This window comes from Falco rusticolus, chromosome 18 (genome assembly GCF_015220075.1).
Source record: "Falco rusticolus isolate bFalRus1 chromosome 18, bFalRus1.pri, whole genome shotgun sequence".
Classification (NCBI taxonomy): Eukaryota; Metazoa; Chordata; class Aves; order Falconiformes; family Falconidae; genus Falco; species Falco rusticolus.
Window position 1 is genome coordinate 4,940,840 of NC_051204.1, and position 25,002 is coordinate 4,965,841.

The window sequence follows — 25,002 nt, forward strand, 5'->3', positions numbered from 1 at the left end:
GGAGCCCTGCGTGTATGTTTTAAATTATTTTCCTCTTAGAAACTTTATTTTAATGATCTGTGACCTGTCAGGGAAAGAAGAGAGATTGTGTGAGCACAGGACAAAAATAAAACGGCTTATTCACTGTACGAGCATTTGTTCCATGGATTTTTTTTTTTTATTATTATTTTAATTTTTAAAAGATGAAGCAGGGCGGGGAAATGAAACGGCCTCCTCTTGTGGGTCCTTCTCGCCCACAGTAGCTCCTGGCTCTGCTGCAGTGGTGAGCTTGGAGCAGCTCTGGTTTGCCTCCAGCAGTGGTCTGGGGACGGAGTCGCCGTCATCCCAGCTCGCAGGTACCGGCCCTGGAGGGGAGGAAAATGAAAAGGCTCCTCAGTTGTGGGAAACAGGCAGCTCTGGCTCGGCTGCTTTTTTCCTTACTTCACAACAGCATCTTACAAAAAAAAAAAAAAAAAAAAGCTGAGGAAAAGTGTGTTTCTGGTTAAATCCGCAGCTGTGTGGAACAAGTCACGGGTCCCTGGGCCAAAGCCACCAAAGCTGCTGCAGTTCAAAGGCCGGGGGCTGGCTGGGCGCAGCATGTGGCTGCCGCTCGGAGCTGCCTTGGCACAGCCCGATCCTGCTCCTGGAGCTGGTGCTGAGCGTCCTGCTTCCCTGTGGGGCGAGCAAACGGCGTCGGCACAGCTCGAACCCTCCCCTCCCTCGCGCAGCTCCAGCCGGCGCCGCTGCCATGACACACGCCCCACCTTCCCCGCAGGTTTCGGCCGTGGCGCTGGTGACGGAGCCAAAGTTTATTCAATCGCTGTGTATTTATATGGGGCTCTGCAGGCCGGCTCCTGCCCCATCCCCCTCCCTGCGGGACCGGGACCGGGCCCAGGCAGGAGCGAGGAGACCCAGGCCTTCATCCCTCTGCCGGGATGGATCAGCACTGGAGCACCTCGGGCCTGCGGCAGAGCCACCGGGGGGCACAGCTCGTGCCACGGCCATCCCCACCTCGCCGCCCGCTTCGGTGCCGGTGGGAAGCTCTGGCCGGGAGCCGGTGGGCAGCTGCCAGGCTGGTGCTGGCTCCAGCCGCTGCTCTGCAGCCCCGTTCCCCGGGCAGGGCTCAGCAGAGCGGGATTCGCATCCAGCTGCGCTCAAGGGCAGGCCCTGACTTTGCTGGGGCTGCGGGGAGGGGGACGCGCTGCTGCCGAGAGCCCCCGCCTCGGGCCGGACAGGAACACAGGCCGTGCAGAAAACACCACGCGTGGCTGGGATGAACCAGCCAGGGATGGAAAACCGCTCCTGGGAACGGGACGGAACAAGTGACCGGGCTGGTGCTGAATTGCTGCACTTAAAAGCAGCATTGTGGGTGCCTGCCCCGTGGCTCAGCACCCTACCACCGCTGCGCACCTCGCTTACGGACGCCGCTCTCGAAGGCTTCAACACCCCCTGCCCTAGGGCACTGCTGCTGAAGCCGGGCACCTGGGCCACATGCTTCTCTGGGGCCACCAAAGCCTCGTGTCCACCAGCCCTGGCCCCCTCCCTCGGCAAGACGCAAGCAGACGAGCCAGCAGAAAGCGTGCTGGCCCTGCTCCCCTCCCGGGGGTCGGCCACCGAGGTCCCCACAGGGTGAACGTCCTTTTCCTGGGGATGAAACCTCTCCTTACGCGAGTGGCAGGGCTCGTCTGCTCCTGCTGCCGGAGCTGAGCCCAGGCCAGCTCCACGCATGGCAACAGCTCAGCCAAGGGGAACACGAAGCATTAAAATACACACGCCGAGGTGCTTCCCTCGCTCTTCCTGGGCTCCGGGGTATTTATTTCAGATATTCCTTCGGGGGCTGTTTTAGAATCGAATGCTGGCTTGCAAAAAGCACCGCAAGGATATCCCCTGTCCCGGTGATGCCGGGGGAAGGTTAGAGCCCCCCCGCTGGGGTCACTGCCCCCTCCCTGACTGGAGAAGGGAAGCGGGATGCGGAGTGCGCAGCCATGGGACGGGAGGACACACCGCTCCGCTCGGGCTCCAGTTTCCCTTTGCTGCTTCCCCAGCGCCGCAGAACGGGACCTTTTACTCCGTGTCTCCGCTCCTACGCTCATCCGTGTCCTTGCTCGTGCACAAACCCACCAGCGAAGCCCCATCTCTGCCGGGAGGCTCCAGGTGAGCAAAGCGCAGCCCCCAGCCCCGGTCCGGCCGAGAGCCAGCCTGGCACAACCCGTGCCGGTCACAGCCCTGGCGGGCCAGGCAGCAGCTGAGGGGGGCAGGCGGGATTGGGAGCTCCTCACCTCCGCTGCTGTCACTGGCATGTCACGCCGTGCTGTCAGAGGCGCAGGCTGCCTGCCAGCCCATAATCAGGTGAAGTGCAGCCCTTTCATTTTCCGAGGCAGGAAGCACTCGGCCACCAGCGAGGCCTCGCGCCTCTGATCTCGGCCGGAGCCAGGGCTCAGCGGCAATTCCAGACGGTGTCCGGCTGCCGCCCGAGCCCTCAGCGCAGCCTCCCGCCGCTGTGCTCCCTGCCTGGGACGGTCCCTGGTTTCTGGGGGGACAGAGGAGCTGCCTCTGCCCTTCCCTGCCCCACTTCCAGCAGTCCAGGTCCAGCCTGGAGCACTAAACCAAAGGAAGCCCCCCACACTGTCGCCCACAGACCTCCGAGCGCATCATGAGGGTTGTGAGACTATTTCCCTGTGCCTCAGTTTCTCCAGGGGACGCATCCTGCCGACACAGTGTCACAGCCAGAGGCTGGTGCCTGCCTGCAGCTCAGCCAGGAGCCCCACGGACCCGGCGCAGCCACAGTCCCAGCCCCGGGATGCAGCAACGTGCATCTTCCAGCTCCCTGCTGCGATCGATCGCCCCAGAGCCTCCCCAGGGACCCGCAGCCTTCTTACGTTCAATTAAGTGGACGTTACCCCTTCCATCTCTAGTGATTAATAAAGGTTTAATTGCTGCTTCTGCTGGCTGCTGGGGCAGGGCAGACATTTCCCCGGCCCGCCGGGTACAGGCTGGGCTGTTGTGAATAACCTGCATTTCAACCGGCTGCACAGTTCTTCAGCTCCGAGCGCCAGTGAGGGGCTGGTGGAGCCCCTGCTCAGCCCTGAGCACCACCCAGATCCTCCCTGCCTCTCCCTGCTCCATCCTGCACCCTCCCAACACCAGAAACCAGAGCCTGGAACCACAAGCCTCCTCTCCCAGGAACGCTTCAGCCCACTGTGCTGCCTGTACCACTGCGTGGAGCGTCAGCAGGGCTGAGCAGAGGACGAGTCTACTCTTCTCCATGCACAGGAGCTTACGGCCTTCAGCAAGCCCATACTAAGAATAACGGGAGGCCATCTCCATCCTCGGCCAAACGCCCGGCAGAACCATTGCTGGAGCTCTAGAAACCCATCCACCACCACAAAGTGAAAAAGTCTGCTCGACATTCAGGTGAGAATTGAAGTAAAGGTCACTTACCCCACCGCTGGTGCTCGGTCCTGGCTGGGAACACATGCAGCGCACGCTCCCGGCTCAAGCAGCATCTTGCTACACCCAACGAGGTCCCAAATCACAGCTAGTCCTCTTGTCTCCACGGGCGAGACTCAACTTAGGCCTCTAGACACTAACCTCTACGACACTTCTCTTCTCCAGATGGAAGCCAACATAAATCAGAACCTGCCGTCAGCTGCTCCAAAGCTCCTGCCGCTGTCGACACCCAGAGCGGAGCCACCGGCCAACCTGGGCTGCACCAGAGCTACCCGTGCTCAGAGAGGGCCGCGAGCGCAGGCTAACTTCCCTCCGGGACCTGCTCTACACCTCGTCACTCATCCCATGCACAAAGAGCTGGAGGAAGGAGCAAGGTAGAGAAGAAAAAAATCAGGATTATAAATCTAAAATTTTATTGAGACAAAAAACTGACAGAGCTTGGTATGAAGTTAAAATCCAAACACGTACTTTACATTTAAACAACGTTTTCACAGAAACCTAAACACATGCTTTTAAAAAAAGGTTTGTACAATGCAAGTCTAGATACATACCACCCTACAAGGAGGTGCCAGGAGTCTGGTGGGGCTCATGACTCCAGACATTAAATAGTTCAGTATTTGTAATAAATCTGATTAAAAAAAAAACAACCACCAAACAACCAAAACCTCAGAAGATTCAGGGTGACACATCCGGCTCCAGCACCAACGTCTGGGCTCCTACAAATAATCACTTGTTATGGGAGAATCTGGAATTGATTTTATGTTTTCTTGTGCTGCTGTTGATTTCCTCCCCCTCCCACAACTAAAGGGTTCCCAATGCCGCTGGCTGGACAGTCAAATTAAGGTGAGAAAAGGAACGAGTAGTCAGAAGTCTCTCTCCCCCCCTGCCCCCAATTTTGAGAAATAGCACCTTGTAACGGAAAGAAGGGTAGAAAGGCTTTTAAAGGGTTAAACTCCATGCCCGCCCCACACCCCACCCTCCCACATACAATGCATGTGTCAGTAACTGGCAGTTCTGCTTCAGGACAATACGAATCACAAGTTTGCATTTTCACAAGTCTCCCCTCACCCCCCCTTACCCCCCCTGCCCGGTAAAAACTGCTCGCAGGGTTTTGAGGATCTTGGCTCCAGAGATTTGGACATTCACAGTTTCAGTCTCATGTCAGTGTCCCTGTCTCTCTAGTTCTGTCATCAATACTGGGCTCTTTCCCCACCCGCCTTTTTTTTTTTTTTTTTTTTTTTCTTCTTTTTTTTTCTTTTTTTTTTAACTTTTTTTTCCCTTTTCTGAATTCAGGTTCTAAAAAAGATCTGGAAATGATCTGGAACATTGTCACCAGACCTCATCTCCCTCCCTCCCCAATTAAACAAGAGACCAATTTCCCCACATCCCTCCCCCCAGATCCCCAAACCAATACACCAGTAAATAGCAAAAGAAAAAGAAAAAGGAAAAAAAAAAAACCAACAAAAAAACAACAACAAAAAACCTACACACATGCTACGCCATAAAAATGCAGAGTTAACACTATTGGGAAGAAGGCTGTGGGTTGCTGAGATGGTCTTTGAAGAATAAGCAGTATCCATCTGCACTCCCTTTCCCCAGCCCACCCATCACCAGTGATAGTCCTTCATGGAAGGGGCTTTGCTTCCTCTCCCACAAGCTGCAAAATCGACAGCCTTGAAACAAATATCCCCATTCCCTCCTCCCACCCCTCGCCGGTATCCCCCTGCCCTTCCCTCCACCCCCCCACCCCCTCCCCAAACTGAGCCGGGCTGGTTTGAATCTGTACACAGCATGAAGCTGCATAAAGCAGTTGAGCAGCTGCAGGGCACAGAAACCATACTGGTCTCTTCAAAGGGCATCTTCTCCAGCCATCTCTACGCTCCCAACCGAGCAGAGCTGCGTTCTCTCCCCTCTTGCTCAAACCCACAGTTCAGATCTTTATACAAAGGCTGGCCCGAGCGGGTGCCAGGGGTTAGTTCTTGTCCTCTTTCTTGTCATCGTCCTCTGAGGGGTAGGAATGCCATGTCAACCTCTCCTCATAGAACGAGATGACCACCTGCGGGCACTTGATGTTGGCTTCCTTGGCGGGGACCAGGTCGGCCTCGTCAGAGTTCTTCCTAGAGGCCAGAGCAGAGGTGCAAGTTAGGGTGCTGCGGAGGGGAGGCAGAAGAAGCGGAGACCGGAGAAAAAAACAAGGTGGCAGGTCAACGGAGTCCCTGAGGAGCTCAGGGGATCCAAGCGACCCCTTCCCGAGTGGCTCTGGAGCAGGGAGAAGCAGCACGGGAGCTCGGGAAGGGTTCAGGCGTGAGTTCAGCTCTGTGTTGTCGGGGACGGGGAGAGAAGCCGAACCACAGCTGCGGCCCTGTCCCCAGCCACTCCGCACTTCTGAGACGGTGCAAAAGCAAGTGGCTCCCACACCTGCGCCTGCCTGGTTTGGCTCCCACCTGTGCCAGCGACAAGCCCTGTGTCACTACAGCCGACGGGGACGCGGTCATCATCACGGCTCTCCTCTGGGCGCAGCCTTCCAGAACTGCAGCCCGTGCCGTGACACCGTGCCCCTCTCTCTCCCCAAGCTCGCGCCTGCTGTGGGGGGACATCTTAAGAGCCACACAATCCCGAGGGCCCTACCTGCTCGTTTCACATCCACGTTAGCCTCAGCGCAGAGGGTCACCTCAGGCAGCAGCGCCATCGCCAGAGATTTCATGCCAGGTAGCAGGGACTCCCCAGGTGCAGGTCCTTCCCTCTCTGGCACAGAATAAGTGAAGAAGTGACAGACACAAAGACACACTCACCACTTCATCAGGAACATGAGCTCCCCGCTGGAATCTGTGGCACCAATGATTCGCTCTGGCTCAAATCCTCGGGCAAAGCCTCGTGGTTTCTCCGACTGAAAAGAGACAAGTTTCCACTTGCAGCATCACCAGGGTAACAGCCACAGCTGTTTCTGGTCACCAGGACACGCTGGTGGCTGTTCAGAAAGGCTCTGCATACCAGATGCTCGGACTATAACGACTAAGGCCAGCGGGGAACTGAGAAGACTACTCAGGTGTGAACCCACCACACAGGTGACCTCCTGCCAGGCCCCAGGCAGTGTGGCCCAGCGTGCTGCTGCTGCTGTTGCAAACAGAGGATTTGATTTCCAAGGCCCTGCTGGTCAAACTCTTGTGCCGGCCAAGATTCAGCAGCTCCGGGGATGAAAAGAGCCTGCAGAGCCTTTTACTGTTCCTTTTCCCCAGCAGCTATGCACAGCCTGAGCAGGAGGCTCTCTGCTTCACCCTGTTCCCCTCTCCAAGGGGCAACAGGCAGCTCCTGCCGCCTGTTTCACCCCTTCTGCGGCTCTTCAGGAGAAGTTTGGGCTCTGCACCCTTCTGGTTCAAGAACTGGCCTTTCAGTTTAGTGCTAGGACTGGCTCCGGATTCAGAGGCCCAGCTCAGCCAACAGCTCATGCCTCCTTCCGAAAGCTACAGCTTTCCAAAAGCACTGCAGCTGCGTCTTGTAAGTTCAATAGTTTCCCCTCCGTGCAGGAGAACAGTTTGACTGAGGTTTTGCAGAGCAGCTGCTCTAGCTACGAGACACTGTGCCCAACGCAGGGGTAAGGAGGTGAGCACAGAACCCCCACTCTGCCTCACCTCCTCCTTCTTCTTCTTTGGTTTGCTCTCTTCCCCTTTATCCTCCGTGTCAGACTCCGCCTTGCGCTTGCTTCCCTCAGATTTCTCACTCTCATGTGCAGTTTTCTGGGACTGAAGGAACTCTGCAATGAGGTCTGGGCAGTCGAGGTTCTCCTCTGGCTCCCATGTGTTATCTTCACTGCAATCAAAGACAACAGCTTAGTTTTACAACGGGGCAGCTGGCTGCAGCTTTCCCTGCCAAGGAAAGAACTGGACACCAGGTCATGCGGAGATGCTGAGAGAAGCAGCAGCCTGGATGTGGGTGTCCTTGCCCCACAAGGCGGGACCCTGCCCCGATCCGGGCAGGGATGCAGTTACTTCCTTTCTCAGGGAGAAACACAATTCATTTTATCCAACTGCCTTTCCCACTAGGTTTAAGGCAGGGAAGCCCCACCAGGGCGCTACACAGCCTGTCCGTGAGACAGAAATGGGACTTTCTCACCCAGGCTGTGCTCTCCTCACCCTGACTACAGCTCAAGGCATTTAGCACTGCTGTTTTTATCATTATGGCTGCCCTTGGCCTGTTGGCTCCGTTTTACAGATAGGAGAGGAGCAGGGAGGCTGAGCCACCTGCCTGGAGGCTTCGGGAGCCAAAGGAAAAAGAGATGCTCGCGCCGGAGCGGCCCAGCACCCACCCTGTAGCAGCAGGCAGGGAGGGAGGCACTTACTCCGAGAAGCCTTTCCACTTCAGCAGGTACTCCACTTTGCCCTTTACCACTCGCCGATCCAGGACCTTCTCCACCACATACTCCTCCTCCTCTTCCTCTAAGACCTCTTCCACTTTCTTCTTGTTCTGTTTTTTTCCCATTGTGCTGGCCAGTTTTTCAGCTTACGGGCGACGCTGCTAAAAGAGGAGCGAGAACCACACGTTTGTGTCAAGGTCAGGTTTGCCTTTGCCAGGAAGCAAACACGCTGGATATACAGAGGCAAAGCAGCGCAGGAATGACGCTTTGGAGAAAACAGGCGCATACGAAGTAGGTAACACCAACAGATGGGCCAGGATGGTCCTCCCTGCCGAAAAGACAAACAGGAATCTCCAGCAGGAGCTGCTGCATTTACATGATGCCTTTTTGACACACAGCTTTGGCCTTTTTGTTTCCCCAGCACCTTCCTTTACCAATTCCATCAAGACCCTGCCCGATTCCACCCACACTTTGTTCCTGTTTTCAGCACGCCATGTTGTGACCCCGCTGCTCTTCTGTTGCTCACTGGCCTCCAGAAGCGAAGCAGCATCCTCCATCAGCGGCTCCACACCTTCTCCTTCCTCTGCCGAGTCCCATGTGTCCCCCCCAGCCTGTTCTCTCCCCTTTCCTCACCTTGCTCACCTGCCCTTCAACTCAGTTCAACCCTGCCCTGAGCTGCAGAAAGCATTTGCAGAGCTGTGCAGCAGCGTGAGGGAGACAGCGCACTGTCGATATTAACTACAAGTTAATAAATAGTTAATCCAAGTTAAATACAAGTCACAGTCCCAGACACCAAGCTCCCCACGTTCATTTCTTTGCCGGTTCACGGATGTGCACTCTGGGATATTTACCTAACTGACCAACCCAGACAAAGCTTTTTTTTCTCTCCTTATTTTCCAGAGATGTTTAAAGAGTCAAAAATTCCTACACACATACCCAGTGCTCGCTGGGAAGCAGCGCAGAGCTAGGGGAACTCTGTGGCCCGGCACAGCCCAAGGCTACCTGCCGCAGATGCCACAGCACACAGGTAGTGCGTGACCGGGTGGCCCTCGGCGCAGCTCTGTTTTCCACTCGCATGGAGGTGACTGCAGAGGAGGAGCAGCCCTGCCAACATGCCGGGCGCTTCCCCCAGGCTGAAACGAAACACCTCAGAGAGCCAAAAACCACAGAGAGGCCCCACTTCCCTGCCGAAACCCAGCTCGGACCAGTAAGAGCACCGCAGCTGGGCAGATCCTGGGTCACAGCCTCTCCCTGCTGCTGCCGGCACGGCTGTCCATCTTGCCCCTGCCCTGCGCCTCTGCGGTGGGGCAGGTGGCTCTGCTAAAAACGCCCCCTGTCCTTCCAAATGCCCTCCAGCCACTTCTTGGCTGGTACCAGTTACACCAACAGGTCCCAGCCCCGCAGCCCAGATCCCGAGCCATCACACGGCCCCGCGAGTGGAAGAGCCAAAGCATCTGCTTGTGCAAGAAGGAGGCGCAGGAAGGGTTTTTTCTTCAGGTTCAAGAAAAATACAGAGCCCTCCAGCACCCTGACTTCATCGCCAGCCTCTGCTCCGAAGAAGTCCGTGCAGCCAGCCGAGCATGCCGAACGAGTTGCGCTGATTTAGATCAACCGAAGGGTCAGGAGGTTCCGAGTCTCCTCATCCATTATCTCCGATAAGCAGCTGTGCCACCACAGAGCGCCATGGCAAAGCTGGCAGGGGGACCCACACCGCCTGACACCAACTCTGCACCTCGGCCTCCCAGCACCCCACCCTGCTGAACCGCTGCCCAGGGAGCTGTCACAGCCTCAGAGCTGAGCAACATGACTTCTTTTTCATTCCAGTAAAAAATACTTTCTTCTTCTTTTTTTTTTTTTTTTTTTTTTAAATTCCAGTAAAATACGTATTTTCTGCCAAGCAAAATGATTAGTGAGCAGGTCAAACATCACCTGCTCAGAAACCTTCATTTTGCCACTCAGCTTATCACGAATATTCCAAAACAAATTTCAGCTGGCAAAAATCCATGCAAATCGGGACGGGTTTACATGGCAAACCAAAAATCCTGCCGATTTACGCCGGCTGAAGGAGATGTCAGAGCTCAGCGACAGCCTCAGTTCTTGGGGTACAGCTGGATGAGCTCCCTTGTGCAGCTGCCGTAAGCATAGGCTTCAAAGGAGAAGGCTTAAAACCAGGTTCTGCAGAGCTCAAAAGGCCACCAGTTCAGACCAGCGGGAGCCACAGCAGAGGACAGGAGGGAGCTGGCACGCTCCAGACCACCCCACCTCTGCTGTTGTCTCAGACAGGGCTCGAGGGCAGCCGACGAGCTTGGAAGAGCGCAGAGGGAGAAAGCAGAGCTTCTCGGCTTGGCAGGTGCTGGACCAACGTGTTTATACTTTGGACCCTGCTGCTGCTTTCAGCCTGACCTTGGCGTACAAGCTGTGCCAGCACCCGGGCTCTGGCGACGCGACGCGACCAGCCCCTGGCCACACTTGGGCTGTAGAGACATCTTCCCTTTATCCCCCAAGCCCTGCACGCACCAGCTGCGAGGGGACCACAGCCTCTCCCCCCCCCAGCAATGTCAGGGTGGAAGGGGCAGCGAACACCTCACCCCTGCCACGGCACCCAGAGCTGGGGCTGCTCGGAGCCAGGCCAGAGAGGCTGCCAGCACCTCGGGGTGCTCGGTGGTCACGGAGCAAGCTGGGAGGGCCCAGGGCCCCACATCACAAGCCCTTTCCTTCTGCTCATGTTTAGCACTAGATCTCTCCATCTTTCTTTTGACTGGTGGTCTCAGAAGAGAAGTTGGCACCTGAAGAGGCTGCAGAGCAGGCAGGGAGAGGGGAAGAGCTTGTTCTGCTACTGCACGGGCTGCGCTGTGCTTCAGCGTCCACCAAAGGTGCAAACTCAATCCCCTCGAAGCATCAAATGAAGTGAGAAGTTCCCTGCCCTGTACAGACCAGCAGCTGGGGTGGTGGCAGGGATATTCCACAGACAGGCACTGCTTCCCTCATCAGTCCTTTATTCAATGCCAGAGGACACCCAGCCCCCCCCCCAGGGATAAAGTTTCATTGCCCTGTTCAATGTGGAGGTGGAACCAACCACCTGGAAACAGCCCACTAAAACGAAGCCACGCAAGATGCATCAGAGAGGCTTTTCCCTCCTGAACTCCTGGGCTGAAATACACTGACAGCATCTTTAATCAGCTGCCAGACGGAGGCCAACCCGAAGCAGCAAGGCTCCCGGTCGCCCGCAGGCTCCCGAGGCGGCGGCCAGGCTGCCTGGCACCACCTCAGCTGGTGTGCAACACAACAGTGCGAAGCCTCCGACCCACCGCCAGCATCTAATCCCCGAGCAGGAGCCAGCGCTGCAGCAGGAAGCCCAGAGATCGTGTTTCTTGGAATTCTTCAGACAGTTCCTTCCTCCCCTCCATCCTCCTCCTCTGGCACCATGTGGCTGCTGGAGAAGGGGGCCAGAGCCCAGCGCTGGCAGAGGAGATGCCCAAGAAGGTGCTGTTGCAGCTCTGGCTACTACCAGCAAATAAACCCCGAGACAGCCTGGAGGGGCAAGGTCTCGGGCTTCCCCTCTCTCAGCAGGGATTTCTGTTCAGCTGCAGCCAGAAGGACTTCACTCAAAAGCACTGTGGTTATTGCTTGGAGATGGACTTATTTTTAAGGCACCTAAGGATGCTCAGCTGGATCACGCAGCTGCTTGAGCGGCTTCCTAAGGAGGCAATTGGATCAAGAAGTCTAACGGTAAAGTCTGGCCAAGATGAGCTCGGAGAGGAGTCGCTAGAACCAGAGGTGGTGCGTAGGACGGGCAGGTGTGGAAAGGGGAACGGAGAGAGGCAATAGAGCAATGCAACACTGCAGATCCATGGCTTTATTGTGGTAAGCGCTGGGCCAAGACGACGCAAATCCAAGGCCAGGAGCACTTTGAGAAAAAGCTTGCCAAGGGAAGGATAAATATTATGCCCACTTATTATGCCACTGCAGTGCAAAGGGTTGCAGTGACCGTACCTTAAGCGTACGACAGGCAGCGACCCCTCCAAGGTCCCCAGACACTCGGGGCTTGTTCCTTGCAGCAGATGTTTCCCCCTTTCTGCTAGAGGCGTTGACACTGCAGAGTCCCAGTGTCACCCCCTGGCACGGACCTGCTCTGCCTCCGTGGGTTCGCAAGATGCCTGCGGCCACGCAGGCACGGGGCTGGCACCCAGCTGCCTGCTGACGAGCTGGCCCCTCGGCACCCACCACAGCTGGTTTCGCCTCCAGAGCCTGCATGCCGGGAAGGTGCTCTGGGCAGGTAAGGCCAAGCTGTAGTTCGCAGCATCTGCTGCTCGGCATGGTACAGTTTCTAGCGTTCAAGCCAGCAGCACAGAGACAAGCTGCTGCACAGGCCTCTCGCTGCACTGCAGTCAGAAACGCAGCCGAGTGCGAGAAAGGGACTCCAGCCCCCCCGGGGGTACAAAGTCAGTGCGTGGCTTTATCTGCGGAACATCTGACTGCTCCCCACACCCTCTTCCTTCGCGTCAGGAATGCCTCTGTGCAACAGAGCGCTCAACAAAGATTTCAGCCTTCTGTGACATCCAAACCCTCCAATTTTAGGTATTAAAAACAAACCACAGCCACCCAAAGCACTGGCTGGTTTCTAGTCTCTGGAGGAAAGGGGAGAGGTTGAACCATCCCCCTCTGTTTGGAAAGGCAGCGCAGGGAAGCCTTACCCCGCGCTCCGCTCCCGCAGCCTCCAGAGCTTTCAGATAAACCCATTTCACACACAGAGCTCCTACATGCAGAGGTGCAGAACGAAGCCATTTCATTTTGGGAAGGACAGACAACTCCTGTTACATTTGCACGAGCAGTCTCATGTCTACAGAATTTGGGCCTAGATGACTCCTGCCTGAGAGAGATCTAACCAGAAGCATGTTTCCTAAACTTCTGCTTCAATTTTCTGTACTTAATGCACGAAAAAGTCAGCATATACCAAAAAACACAATTTCAAGACAAATTCAGGATGGGCCTATGCCCAATCTTTCAATTTTCATTTGCTGCTTCTTACCCAACACTAAAGGCAAAGCTGAAACCCTTTGTGAGGAGGAAAGCAGAACAGAGCAGAACAGCTTCTTGGGTCAGCAGCTAAGAGGAAAGGACCCAGGGCACACCTAAGCCACTAGAAAAAGAATTCAAACTCCGGTAAAAGGCTGTGAAGGAGGAGGCCCAGCACGAAAGGAAAGTGTGTAGGAAAGACTGCGTTACTGGGGCAAGAGGAGCAGGCAGAGGAGCAAGAGCCAGCGCTAGCAGTGCATCGTCGCAGCAGATCAGAGCGAAGCACGTGCTGGTATCGAGAGATCTCCTGGAGAACAGCATCCAGGTGGGGAAACCAGAGAAATACCCACAACACCCAGCCCCGCTGGCTGGGACGCTTTCTTTGGAAGATCGTGAAGCTCTACCTCGTACCCTTCCGTGATGCCTGGCGCTAATCTTTCCAGTAGAAAGTTTAACAAAGAAAAGGAAGAAAAACGTGGAGACCCAGAGGTTTAATTTAAGTACAAACTAGTTCCATCAGCTGCATCTTAAAGGATTAACAGTTCAGCTCAGCTTTATTGAGTTTTAAACTTAAAACATTTCCTCCTTCTGCCTTTCTCAAACTTGGCTAGGATCACTCATCTCTTTAAAGACTTATGAGCATGCCAAGTTTATTCCACACGCGCCAGGGAAAGGCAGCAGGCATCTTTCTTTTGAAGTGGGAACAAGCATGTTAAGTCTTCCACTCTCCAGAACCTGAAAACAGCAGAAAACATTTCTGGAAAGTTTGAGTGAAAGCTCAAGCCTGTGAGCAGGGACCAAACTAAAGAAGAGCCACAACCTTCAAGCTCAGCCACATCATTTCCAGTTAAATTCACAATCCATGAGAGAATGCACCTCTGGATTTAAGAGACACACACATGCAACAGTAGGAATGTTACCTCCTTGCTGGAAAAAAAGAGAACCTGAGGTAAGAAATCCCGTCACGCAGACAGGAATTTCGTTATGTGGCAGCAGACACAACTTCTGAACTCCTCTAGATCAGAAAAACACTGACGGCATTAGAGCAGGGATTTACGTTCTTCTTCTCCTTTTTTGTATAAAGACGATAAAACATCGCCCCAGGTGCTGCAGGGTTCCCAGCTTCCCAGTGCCCCTGCCACTGCACCACCTCCCTCTCCACACGCAACCCCAGGCCCCTACAGCACCGTCCCCTGCCAGCCCTCATCCCTAGGGACACGGGGACCGCCCGTGGGGGCACTTCCCCAGCAGCCCCGTGCCCAGGAGCTGCCTGCCAGCGCTCACAGGCCCTTCACCTGCTTATTTCTGCGTTTCAGTGGCGCTGGGCAGTGGGGATAGAGCAACTACAGCTGTTCTCATCATTTTCACTACTAAGATCACGAGCACCGATAGGAAACCGCGCCTGGGTCACAAACCCAACAGGGACTGTTGACTACAAACATGCCCATTGCAAACACCTTCTCTCTCAAATGCACGAGGGATTTCTGAGTTTTATTTATATTTTTTTTAAGTTAATCAAATCTTTTACAGATAAAGCCTGTAATTATTCAGCCAGAAAGCCCTTTTATAGTTTGATCTCTGTTTTGTAGGGACAACGTAAATGCTCGCTGCTTCCAAACTGATCAACCCCAAAGCCAAGAGCACTGCCCCATCCCTGGGATCCTCACACTCAGCCCTCCATCCCTGATACTCCCCACTCAAACTCAGGCCACTTTTTGGTCCCTGCCACCTCCTCCATGTCACAAGGGAGCGAGTCAGCTTCACAGCACAGCCCCAAGCCAAACCCCGCTGCCGTCCACTCGCTGCCATCCACTTGGCAGCCCCGCATCTGCAAAGGTTCGCCACCTCCTTGTCCGGAGATACAAATCCCATATTGCCTCCATCATCTTCCCTTTCCAGAATTCCTCCTCTTCCCCCAAATGCTTCTTAATTGCCCTTCCGAGTGTGGCTTGACTCCCCCAACTCTCAAACCTCCTCCGCCGGCAAAGGGGCTGGAGAAAGCCAGTCCTGCCAGGGAGCTGCCCTGACACCCACCCCACGCTGCGGGTGAGCAGGGACTCGACCCAAACCCAGCTCCTGCTGCATCTCCCCCCTCATCTTCCCCAACACATTCCTGCTTCCAGCCCACCAGCCTCAACCTCCCTTTTCCACCTCCCGCCAGCCCCACGCCGAGGTCCCCACAGGAGAGCTCTCCCCCAGCCCCAAGGCCCCACATCCCCCCCAGCTCACTCCCCAGCAGCTCTCCTCCCCCTGCTCCCTGCCTTCCCGCAGCCTGTTGAGCGCCTTCCCGCTCATTCTCCCCGCCAAAAACTGACACTCGTCCCCTCCCCGCTCTCAGAGTGGCCAGAACCTGAATCCCCCTTTCCTCAGCCCCTCTTTCCCCCGAATCTCGCCCCCCCCCCCCCCCGCCCCCTGGCAGCATCGCCCTCCCCTTCTCCCCATCCCAGAGGCTTCATCAGTGCTTTTTTAAAGCACCGCATGTGAGTGCCCCTTCCCCCCCAGAGCAGGGGCTCTGCCCCAGCCTCTCCGCTCCCAAAGGGCATTTCCACCCCCCAGGCCAGCCCCCCTCATTCTCCCAGCCCCCTGCAGCAGCCCCTTATTCTCTCCTCATGCCCCAGCCCCCCAACACCCCCCTTTCCCCTCTGCCCAAAGGCACCCCCACACCTCTCCCCCCACCCCCAGCTCATCTCCTGCCCCAAGGCCCAGCTTCGCCCCCCGGCCAGCCCCTCCTCACCCGGCTCCCCGCCCCCCGCGGCCCCTGTGAGGCACGGCCCTACCAGCACATCCCTCTCTCCCAGCCCCCCCAACTCACCCCCCAATGCTTCTCCCAGTGCCCCAACCCCCCCCTTTCCACTAATCCCCCAGAAACTCAAACACTCCCTTTCCACTACCCGCCCCAGCATCCCCAGCCTCCTCCCTCTCCCAAAACACCCCTCCCAGCACCCCCACCCCACACTAACGCTTCTCTCAGCGCCCCAACCCCTCCTTTCCACTGACCCCCCCAGCCCCCAACCCCCTCCTCATTACCCCTCCCCAGCACCCCAAATACCCTTCCACTAACCGCCCCCCCATGCCCCCCAGCATCTCCCCCCATCCCCGAACGGCCATCTCGCCACCCCGAACACCACCTCCCGCAGCACGGACGCCCCCCCACCCCACCCCACCCCGGCCCCCCCCAGTAACGCCCAGTCCCTCCCAGCATCGCCCCCGCCCACGGCCCTCGCTCACCTTGCACAGCCCCGCCAACGGTTGCCGAGGGGAAGGGGCCTGCGGGGGCGGGCGGGCGGGGCGGGTCGGGTGGCGCCGCGGGCCTGGCCGCTCTCCGTCCGCCTCCCTCGAACAAAAGAGCCCGGCCAGCCCCAGTACCCGCCGCCCGCGCCGCGCCTGCGCCGCGACCTGCGCCCGCCGCCCGCCGCGGGGCACGCCGGGAGCCGTAGTGCGCCCCCGCGAGGCACGCCGGGAGCCGTAGTGCACCGCCGCGGGGCACGCCGGGAGTTGTAGTTCCTCCCCCCCGTGCCGGCTCCGCCGCAGCGCAGCTCCCCGCCCGCCTCGGCGGGGCCTTCCCGGTTAGGCCCAGGACATCCGCCCTGATGGGCGTCGCTCCGCGGCGTGGCGCGGCCGCCGGTGCCTGGAGGGCCCCGGCCTGTCCCTTTGCCTGAGGCGAACTACGGCTCCCAGCAGGCACCGCGCCGGAAGAGGAAGCACAGCCCTCGCTATAAGGCCGCCGCGCCGCTGAGCTGCTTAAAGGGGCCTCGGCCTGCGTGAGGAGGTGAGGGGGCTCTGGGGGGGCAGGCAGGCTGGTCGGCTCGGCGCCTCGTGGGGTCCCCTGGGCCCCACGGCAGGCAGCGGCCAGCCCACCATGGCGGGGGTCTTGGCCTGTGGCTGGCTGGAGCGGTGGGGCTGGGCCTGGGCCTGGCCCCCTGCTGCGGCCTCTCCCGGCGGGGCCGGGCCGCGGTGCCTGAAGCAGCCGCCCGGCAGCGGTGCCAAGCGCCGGGAGCGGGGTGCTGGACGCTGCGGAGTCGGCGCGGCTGGCCGGGGCGGGTTGGGGTCGGTGTGGCCGGGGGTCCGGCCCTGGTGCTGATGTGCTGTGGCGCTGGGGTGCCCGGGACGTCCCCTCCCGTGGGCAGCGGTGGACCGAGGGGGTCCTAATGCGGGGCGCCTGGCTGCATGGGGGGCCTGCGCCTTCCCGGGTGGGAAATCAGCCCCAGCAGATCCTCCCTGGTATCGGCTGCAGTCAGCTCTGTCCAGGGGTGACAAGCAGAAATAAACGGGACTTGTTCCCTTTTTTCCTGGCGTGGAGCATCTCTGTGAGGCTTTCCTCGAAACTCAGGGGCTCTCGTGTGGCTGGAAGTCACCTGGAGTCGGGCTGTGTCAGCGCTGAGGGACACAAAACCCCGGCTGCCCTGGGGCTGGGTACGGACTGGAGCTGTGGGAGGGAGCCCCGAGCTGGGCTAAACTGCCGCCGGGATGTGCTGGTTAGGAAAGCGTGTTCAGTGTGGGTCCTGCTGTTGCAGAGGGGTAGAGACAGCTGCTAAGGGTGTGCCCAAATCAGCAAGGAAGGTAAAAGATAGAAAGTAAGAGATTAAAAACTAACGCTTGCTCTGTCAGCAGTGTGAGTGCTGGGCTGGGAGAGGTCCAACTGGAGCAGGCACTCGTTAAACGCCTGGATTGCCCGATATCCGGCTGGGTGAAAGTCGTGAGGCTCCAGGAGCGCGGATGTGGGGTGTTCCTGTGTGGCTTCTACCTCTTGCGTCCTCCTGGCTAGAAGAGATGGAAAGTGTGAGCCCTTGAAACACTCGCATGCAAATTGGAGGACGATTAAACCAAACCCAAACCGTGTATCCCAGGGCCCCTTAAACTAAGGCATTAAGCAAAAGCCCTGAAAGAGGATTTGGTGTAACTGTTTAAAGCTAACTCAGAGCAGCCTTCTCCAGTGGGTTTAAGTTGATTTATCAAGTTAAGACCAATTAACTCTAAATAAAGCATAAATGAGATTATGCATTTCTCTGTACAACTCTGGATGGAAGCATAGGTAAAAAGATGTGAGTGCTCGGACTCGCCGGTCCGCCTCCTTGCTGACTGGAGAGCCATCTCCCTGCCCTGGGTCTCTGTTCTTTGCAGCACCCTTTCAGTAGCTGGGAAATTAAAATCCTCTTCCTGGCAGGCCTCTGCTGTTCCATTAGGCAATTTCTGAGTCTCTCTCTTCTCTCTCCTGCATTTTTAATCTAGGCAGGGCTGTTATGCAGAGCAAGTTGCTCTAAAAGCAATGGGATGGCGGCAGCATCCCCTGGGGAGGCTGGGGAACATAATGGTCAAGTTCTGCTGTTGAGCTGGTTCTAGCTGGGAGCCCCCAGCATGGGGGAGGATCAGAGCTTCCCCCATTACCGTGCTGAGAAAAGTGACTCATGTCACATTTGGCTCCTTGGCTCCCTTCCTTCCCCAGTGGAAGAATCATGTGTGCTGGAACGTGGGTTTTGGTTTTTTTTTTTTGGTAGGTTCCCCTCGCCCTCCCCCTTACAGCTCAAATTGGAGACAGCAGCAGCCTGACCCAACTCCAGCGAGAGTTCAATTACTTGGAGACATCCTGGAGTGAGCCTGGGTCTCTTGCTGTCTATCCCAAAACTCTTCTCTGCTGTTCTTAACACTTTCTGTGCTCTCCGAGTGGAATCGGATGGCTGAAGTCTTGCAGAAGCTACCTGCAAACCGGTGGAGCCAGATATTTTTTTTTTTAAAAGTGTGGCTTAACCCCTCCCCTTGTCCCAGCTAAAATTAGCTCCGTCCTCAGAAGAGCTTTGTTTCACATCTGAGCATATAAATAAGGGCTGGGTTTCCAGTGCTGCCTGACACTTGGCAGCTCTTGTGGCCTAAAAGGCAAGACTCCAGGAATGGGGAACAGGTGAAGGGCTGCTTTGCCTCTGCGGTCAGGCAGCCATGTCCCTCGGGAGCCTGGGCCGTGACAGGCAAAGTCCTGCGCTGCTGGTTCATCCCAGGGGCTCTTGCAAACAATCCTGCAGAGAAGGTAAAAACCAGGGCATGGGATGTGCTTGGTCTTCCAGCTCCCCCTGATGAGTATTCCTGGTCTGTGTGCACACAGTGATTCTGGGGGTGGGGTGGTGGGACGGGCTCTGGCTCTGAAGGGGTTTTGCTGGCTGGCCTACGCATTTACTGGGGGGGTGCGGGGGATATGTCACTCCCCTCCCCGCCTTCCTCCAAGCCCTGGCACTGTGTTCATGGTGGTGTTGCAGAACAGGAATTACTGCAGGATCGCGTAATGGTGGAGCAAATTAGCTGACACGGTCCAGCAGGATCTGGGAGTGCCGGAGGGATGTGGCAGGGGAAGCGGCTGGTGTGATGGGAGCGTGCGAGCAGCTCGCGGCGCAGCTGAGCCGGGAGAGCTGGGCAGCACGGAGGGTACCAGGCATCTATGCGGCTCCCCAAAAGGCTTCACCAATGCTCGTGGGGGCCCCGGTTCCCGCTGGGAAAAGGGGAAGGGGTGGGGGGTGGTTAGGGAGGGGTGTGAAGGGGAGCGGGTGCAATGCCTAGCCAGCTGCGGAAATCTGGTACTGACTTTGCTGCTCGTTCAGGTGGCTTGTGAAAGAGGAGGAGGGAAACGGCATCTCTGTGTCTGGTGCTGACGGGAGGCTTGCTGGGGAGGGGAAGGGGGCTGATCCAAGCAGGAGAGAAGCAGGTTTCCTCTGGTGAGGGGAGTGGGGCTCCTGGTGTGGGCTGGCTGCTTCCCCTGCTCACACCGCCCAGCTGAGCTTGTCTTGGGCAGGCAGTGAGGAGGGAACTCTGAAAATCAGCGTTTTCTCCTCCCCAGCCAAACCGGCTCCGCTGGCACTTCAGTGCAAACTTACCCATGTGGGGAGTGGGCTGGGCTCTTCCACGCCATCTCCCTCCTGCACTGCCAGTCCTGGCTCTGCAGGAGCGAACTGGGGACCTGGGGTCTTGGTGCAATGGAGGGGGCTGTTCCTGGCTAATGGGAGTTCCAGTGGGGGACAAGCTCTCCTGAGACTGTGTCTGGCTCTCCCAGAGACCCTGTTATCGGCCCAGGAGCAGGGACATGCTGTAGGAGAGGAGGGCAGGCAGCTCAGGAGGAGCAGACTGCTACCCCATCCCGTTCTTGGGTGGTTACAGCTCATCTGAGCAGGGAGCCCTGCTTGCCTCTCGTTGGCGATCTGGGGATTTTTGAGTGCTGTTCCAAAAGGCTGTGGGATCCCAGTCTCCCTTGGTGGGCAGACCTGAAGATGAGCCGTGGAGGAAAGAGGTGCTGCAGGCTCTGGCTCTGGTCACGGCACACGCTCCAGCACACCCCAGCAGGCCATGTTGCCTCCGGAGCACGTGAGAGATCAGTGCTGGATGCTCTCTCCCTTTGGGCTGCTGGATTTGGATGTATCTTTATTTTGTGGTGACTAAGGGGAGAGGACCAGGGAGGGCAGCTGAGGGGGGGCTGGAAGGATGCTGGGTGGCTGGGACAGAGGTGTGAGGTGCCTGAGGGGGGTGTAGAGTACATGGGAGACCCTCACGTATGGATCTTGTCTTACTAAATCCTTCTTTAATCTCTACAGATGTTTCCCGCTGGGCTCTGGCTCTAGGATGTTGGAGAACCGAGAGGAGGTAAGACCCTGTCTGACGTGGGTTTTGTCTGTTCCTCGCTGGGGTTTGGCAGTGCTGGAGTGGGTGGTCTTGGCTGAGGGGTGAGAGGTGCTGAATGCTGGGCTGGGTCTGTGGGGCAGAGCTGAGGGGCAGCTGGTGACAGGGATGGGGGAAGGCTGTAGGTGTCTGTGCTGCTCTGGAGCAGGATGGCCGGGCAAGCCAGTGTGGTCGTGGGTACCTGGGACCCCCCTGGGGGTGGTGCTGGCACGGGGCGGTGAGCACTGCCTCCCCGCGCTCAGGCAGCGTTTGTGCCGTAGGAGCTGACCACGGTGCGCGTTCAGGACCCCCGGGTGCAGAACGAAGGCTCCTGGAACTCCTATGTGGATTATAAAATCTTCCTCCATGTGAGTTGCAGCTGAGGGTTGAGCTGCAAGAGCTCGGTCGTGCTGTACGTGAGGCTCATGAGCAGCTGTCGGGCTGTGCTGAGCAGGGATGGAAGAAGCCACGAAGGGGGAACCCTCAGCAGCCCACCCCTCCTCCTGCGCTGTCTCTGTGGGTCTGAGACCCAGCTTCTCCCCTGGAGCCTGCTTAGGTTTTCTAGGCACTTTCAGCTCCCCCAGTGCTCCCTAAAGCCCAGTGCTTTGAGGGGATCCCTTAGTCACTGAGCTCAGGGGTCTGCGCAGGTGAGATCCTGCCCTCCTCTGCCTTGCTGCCCCTCAATTATGTGGATTATTTCCGTGGTGGTTTTTTTTTTTCAGACCAACAGCAAGGCCTTTACTGCCAAGACCTCATGCGTGCGGCGCCGGTACCGTGAATTTGTGTGGCTGAGGCGGCAGCTCCAGAAGAATGCTGGCTTGGTGTAAGCATGCCTTGTTCTGCCTCCTTTCCCCCTCCTGTGTTCCCGGTGCTTTGGGAGACCCATGTGAACTCAGAACAGATGTGGACAGAAACCCCAGACCTGAACACGGGATACCTGAGCTCCTGGGATCCAGCCCTGCACAAAGCAGGGTCCTGGCTGCTGCTGCTGTGCTGCCTCTGTTGCTCTGTCTCGTTGCTCTGGCACTGGGGTGATCTGACCCTGCACCGCTCTCTCTGCTCTGTGCCTGCAGGCCTGTCCCAGAGCTGCCTGGGAAATCCACCTTCTTCGTGGGCAGCACGGATGAGTTCATCGAGAAGCGGAGACAGGGGCTGCAGCAGTTCCTAGAGAAGTGAGTAGAGCATTTGTGAGGGCTGGAGGGAGGGAGAGGACGTGCTGCTGCTCCTGTCTTGCTTGGAAGATGCTGGCTGTGAGGTGGCAGTAGAGCTGCTGATGGTCACCGTGGTGGTGTGGGGCGGGCCCAGCATGCTCCGTGCTCCTGCCTCGCTCACCCTCCTCTCTCTGTGCACAGGGTTGTGCAGAACGTGGTCCTCCTCTCCGACAGCCGGCTGCACCTCTTCCTGCAGAGCCAGCTCTCGGTACCCGAGATTGAGGCGTGCGTGCAAGGCCAGGGCGCGCAGACGGTGACAGAAGCCATCCTGCACTATGCCATGTCCAACTGCGGCTGGGTGCAGGAGGAAGAGAGCCGCCCTGCGCTGCTGCCGGGAGGGGACCTGCGGGGCAGGTAACGCGGCAGGGAAGGACCAGCAGGAGGGTGCTGCTGGGGGGGCACCCCCGGCTCCCCTGCTGCGCCTGGAGCTGCTCGGTGGAGCAGGGCTGGTGCTGGCAGCAGCTGCGGGTCTGGCTGCAGCCTGATTTGAAATGGTTGGTGCCTGTGCAAGGGACTTCCACCAGCAGCGAACAGCCTCTGCTGTGAAATAGGAGCTGCTGGGCTTTAGAGAACCCGGAATGTTTTTGAATTTCCCTGTCCTGTCCTTGCTGCTGTCATATGAGGGAATGAAGCTGAGCATGTGTTCCCCAGCCCTGCACCCCGAATGGGTGGGAGGATTCCTGGGAGTCCTGTGATTAAGCTGGGACAGTCTTGGGCTGTCACCAGCAGTCCCTGTACCGCCCTCCAGGGCAGTGACCTGTCTTGGCCGAGGCTTAGCAGAAAAGAGCTTGAATCTCTCAGAAGAACTTAAGCTGAGGTTTACAAAGGTCTTCGTCTGCTTTCCTCCCTTCATCCCTAGGGAGTGAGGAGCCTTTGGAGGCTTTCAAACCTCAGGCTCTGTTTATCTTGCCTTCACCCTCACAGTGTGAGTGGGTTCTCTGCAATTCCTCGTGCCCATCGGAGCTTCAGAGTGCTTGCTGCATGCTGCAGAATTAATCAGGCATCTCCCTGTGGGGTGGCTGCCCCCCCCTGCAGCCAGCTGAGGGTTTTCAGCACCTGGGGGGAGCAGCTGAGCTGGTGGGAGAGGAGGGCATCATCAGTCTGCCACTGCTGCAGCTCCCTGCAAAAGCTGAACAAGCACAGATGACACCTCTGCGTGCTTAGAGCCCTGCGGCAGGCACGGGGTCCCTGGCTGCGCTGGCTGGTGGCCTGATGTGCCTGGCAGAGCTGCTCTGTGTCCCCTCGCCCCACAGATGAAGGAATTTACCTGCTAAAGCAGGAGGCTGCGTCTGGCCGCCTGCACCACCCAGTGCCCCTGTTTCTTCATCTTGGTTTTCAAATAGCAGGAAGAAAGAGGTGTCTGGACCCCAGCGAGAGACTGTGTTTTAGATAGAGCCCTTCTGGTTTGAGGAGGGGGTTCTGAGTGAGTGCAGCAGCCCAGGCTGATGGGTAGGTAGTGGCCAGTGGTCCCTCCCGACTGCCAGTACTGGCTGCCTCTGGCTGGTGGGAGTCTCCCCCCTTTGCTGCTCCGAGCTTGTGCGCGTGGGTGAGCGGCTGCCTCCGGCTGAGCTGGCTGGAAGCTTCGGGCTGTGCTGGGGCTCTGTGGGGCGGCAGCAGCCGCTGCTGTGCAGAAGGTTGTGCCGAGGTGGCAGCAGCTGACTTGAGGACAGGCGAGCACCTCAGGCCCCGCACCTTCCCCGGGTCTCTTCTCAGCCCTGACCTGTTCTCTCTTTCCAGCTGCACCGGCCTGGGAAGCCTGCAGGGTCCGAGCTGCCTAGAGACCTGCCCGTACTGGAGCGACTTTGGCATGGATGACACCCACTCGGACAGTCCGGATGAGCCAGCTGAGCCCTTGGGCGACGGCGTGAGATGCAGTAAACGGCTCTAGCGAGCTCGCCTGCCTTCCCTGCGACCTGCAGCCCTCGCAGGAAGAGGGACTGCTGCTGAGCCAGAGCCGTGTCCGGGTTGGCGGGACTGGGGCGTCCTGGGAGCATGGCCTTGTCCCGAGATCTGCGGTGTCCGGGGCTCACGTGCTCTCTTTCTGCTGACTCTCGGCTGTCCTTGACGTCCCAGGCAGCGTGTTCGTATCACTCTCCTCTTTGGAGGAGAGATCTAGTGGTTAGTGAAACCTCTGTGTGTTGTTCCCATGGCCCTTGCGCTCGGACTGGAGCGGTAGCAGGGCTTAGTTAGGTGGCAGTGCCAGCGAGGCTCCGTGTTCTTGGCGTGGGGTTTGCTGGCTGACGTGCAGCACGATGGAGGAAGGTTTTCCTCGGTGGAGCCGTGGGCTGGGAGCAGGGGCTGGCCACTTCCCAGCGAGTCTCTTCAGTTTAGTCCCCTGTGTTCCCCCTCGGTGCCGGGGGGGGTCTGCGTTTCCCCGTAATAGCTGCGCTGGGCAGCTCCTGGGGAGGGTGATCTCGGCTGTGTGGGGCCGGAGCCCACCTGCCACAGCTCGCCCTGCAGGTTGCCCGCAGCTGGGATGAGCAGAGATGAGCTTCCCTGTGGGAGCGTGGGGCTGGGGAATGCGTGAGTGGAGAGCGGGATAAAGCAGTTTGCCTCCCCAGCCCTCTGGAGGGGATGCTCCTTCCTCAGGCATGGATTGCCATGCACAGCAGGGAACGGGGAGCCTCACAGCCGGGATCTAGTTTGCTGGAAAGAAGGAGCAGGTAGCTGCCCCAGAGCCGGCGTCCGGCAGCGCTTGGGCTCAGGATACTCTTGATGCCTCTCCCTGTGGTCTCCTGCACCTTTTCCTCCCACCCTCAGCACTGGCGAAGGTGGCACCGACGTGCTGTGACTTGAAATAAAAATGAAGTAGAAGAGACTTGCCGGCAGTACCTGTCCTGGCTGCGTGGGCGGCGGGAGCCCGGGCCCAGCTCACTGCGGATTGGCTTTGGGGAAAAGGGGGGGCTATTGCCCCCCTCGCCACGGGGCTGGAGCTGCCGAGACCCGTGGGGCTGACCCTGCCCCGGGCAGCAGAGAGGTTGCTGAGGCCACCCCAGAGTGGTGGCAGGGGACAGGCAGGGCCGAGGGGTCCCACCTTAGCCCCACAGGGAGGTTGGGGGGGGGGTCTCGGCCCCCCACAGGGGCTGGGATGTGCTGGGGAGGAGGAGGAAGGGTGGAAACCCGCCGAGGCACATCTGAAATGTCAGGAGAAGTTCAGTGCAAGGCTGGCAGCTGCTGGCGCGCCGGAGTGCTGCTGCCATTGGCTGCCCCCCCTCATGCATATTCATGCGTATTCATGAGTGTGTGGCTCCAAATGGCGCAGCTGTGAGGCCAGCTGTGCCCACAGCCCCGCTCCCTCGCCCACGCGTGGCCTTCGCCTGTGCGCAGCCTCACGCAGGGAACTCTCCCTGGGCTGGGGCCCTA

The 25,002-nt window shown here is 58.1% G+C and overlaps 2 protein-coding genes across 6 annotated transcripts; one reads left to right on the top strand and one right to left on the bottom strand.

Moving 5' to 3' along the window:
* Positions 1 to 171: 171 nt before the first annotated feature.
* CBX1 (chromobox 1) lies at positions 172 to 16,183 on the bottom strand. Of its 3 annotated transcripts, XR_005107950.1 has the most exons (7): positions 16,025 to 16,183; positions 7,766 to 7,941; positions 7,059 to 7,236; positions 6,222 to 6,316; positions 3,981 to 5,546; positions 3,421 to 3,786; positions 172 to 344 (listed from the first exon to the last, which is right to left on the bottom strand). XR_005107950.1 is itself a non-coding variant. In XM_037410940.1 (5 exons), the coding sequence occupies exons 2-5, from the start codon at positions 7,903 to 7,905 to the stop codon at positions 5,402 to 5,404; spliced, it is 558 nt and encodes a 185-aa protein (XP_037266837.1). In that variant the 5' UTR covers positions 7,906 to 7,938; positions 16,025 to 16,183; the 3' UTR covers positions 3,820 to 5,401. The 3 variants fall into 3 exon arrangements, 2 of the variants coding, with proteins under 2 accessions (XP_037266837.1, XP_037266836.1); XM_037410940.1 differs by lacking the exons at positions 172 to 344; positions 3,421 to 3,786 and having other exon boundaries at positions 3,820 to 5,546; positions 7,766 to 7,938; XM_037410939.1 differs by lacking the exons at positions 172 to 344; positions 3,421 to 3,786 and having other exon boundaries at positions 3,820 to 5,546.
* Positions 16,184 to 16,457: 274 nt separating this feature from the next.
* SNX11 (sorting nexin 11) lies at positions 16,458 to 24,457 on the top strand. 3 transcript variants are annotated; one of them, XM_037410937.1, is made up of 8 exons: positions 16,470 to 16,565; positions 18,292 to 18,815; positions 20,365 to 20,413; positions 20,710 to 20,796; positions 21,151 to 21,251; positions 21,502 to 21,600; positions 21,781 to 21,993; positions 23,377 to 24,457. In XM_037410937.1, the coding sequence occupies exons 3-8, from the start codon at positions 20,393 to 20,395 to the stop codon at positions 23,525 to 23,527; spliced, it is 672 nt and encodes a 223-aa protein (XP_037266834.1). In that variant the 5' UTR covers positions 16,470 to 16,565; positions 18,292 to 18,815; positions 20,365 to 20,392; the 3' UTR covers positions 23,528 to 24,457. The 3 variants fall into 3 exon arrangements, with proteins under 3 accessions (XP_037266833.1, XP_037266835.1, XP_037266834.1); XM_037410936.1 differs by lacking the exon at positions 18,292 to 18,815 and having other exon boundaries at positions 16,458 to 16,565; XM_037410938.1 differs by lacking the exons at positions 18,292 to 18,815; positions 20,710 to 20,796 and having other exon boundaries at positions 16,458 to 16,565.
* Positions 24,458 to 25,002: the final 545 nt, after the last annotated feature.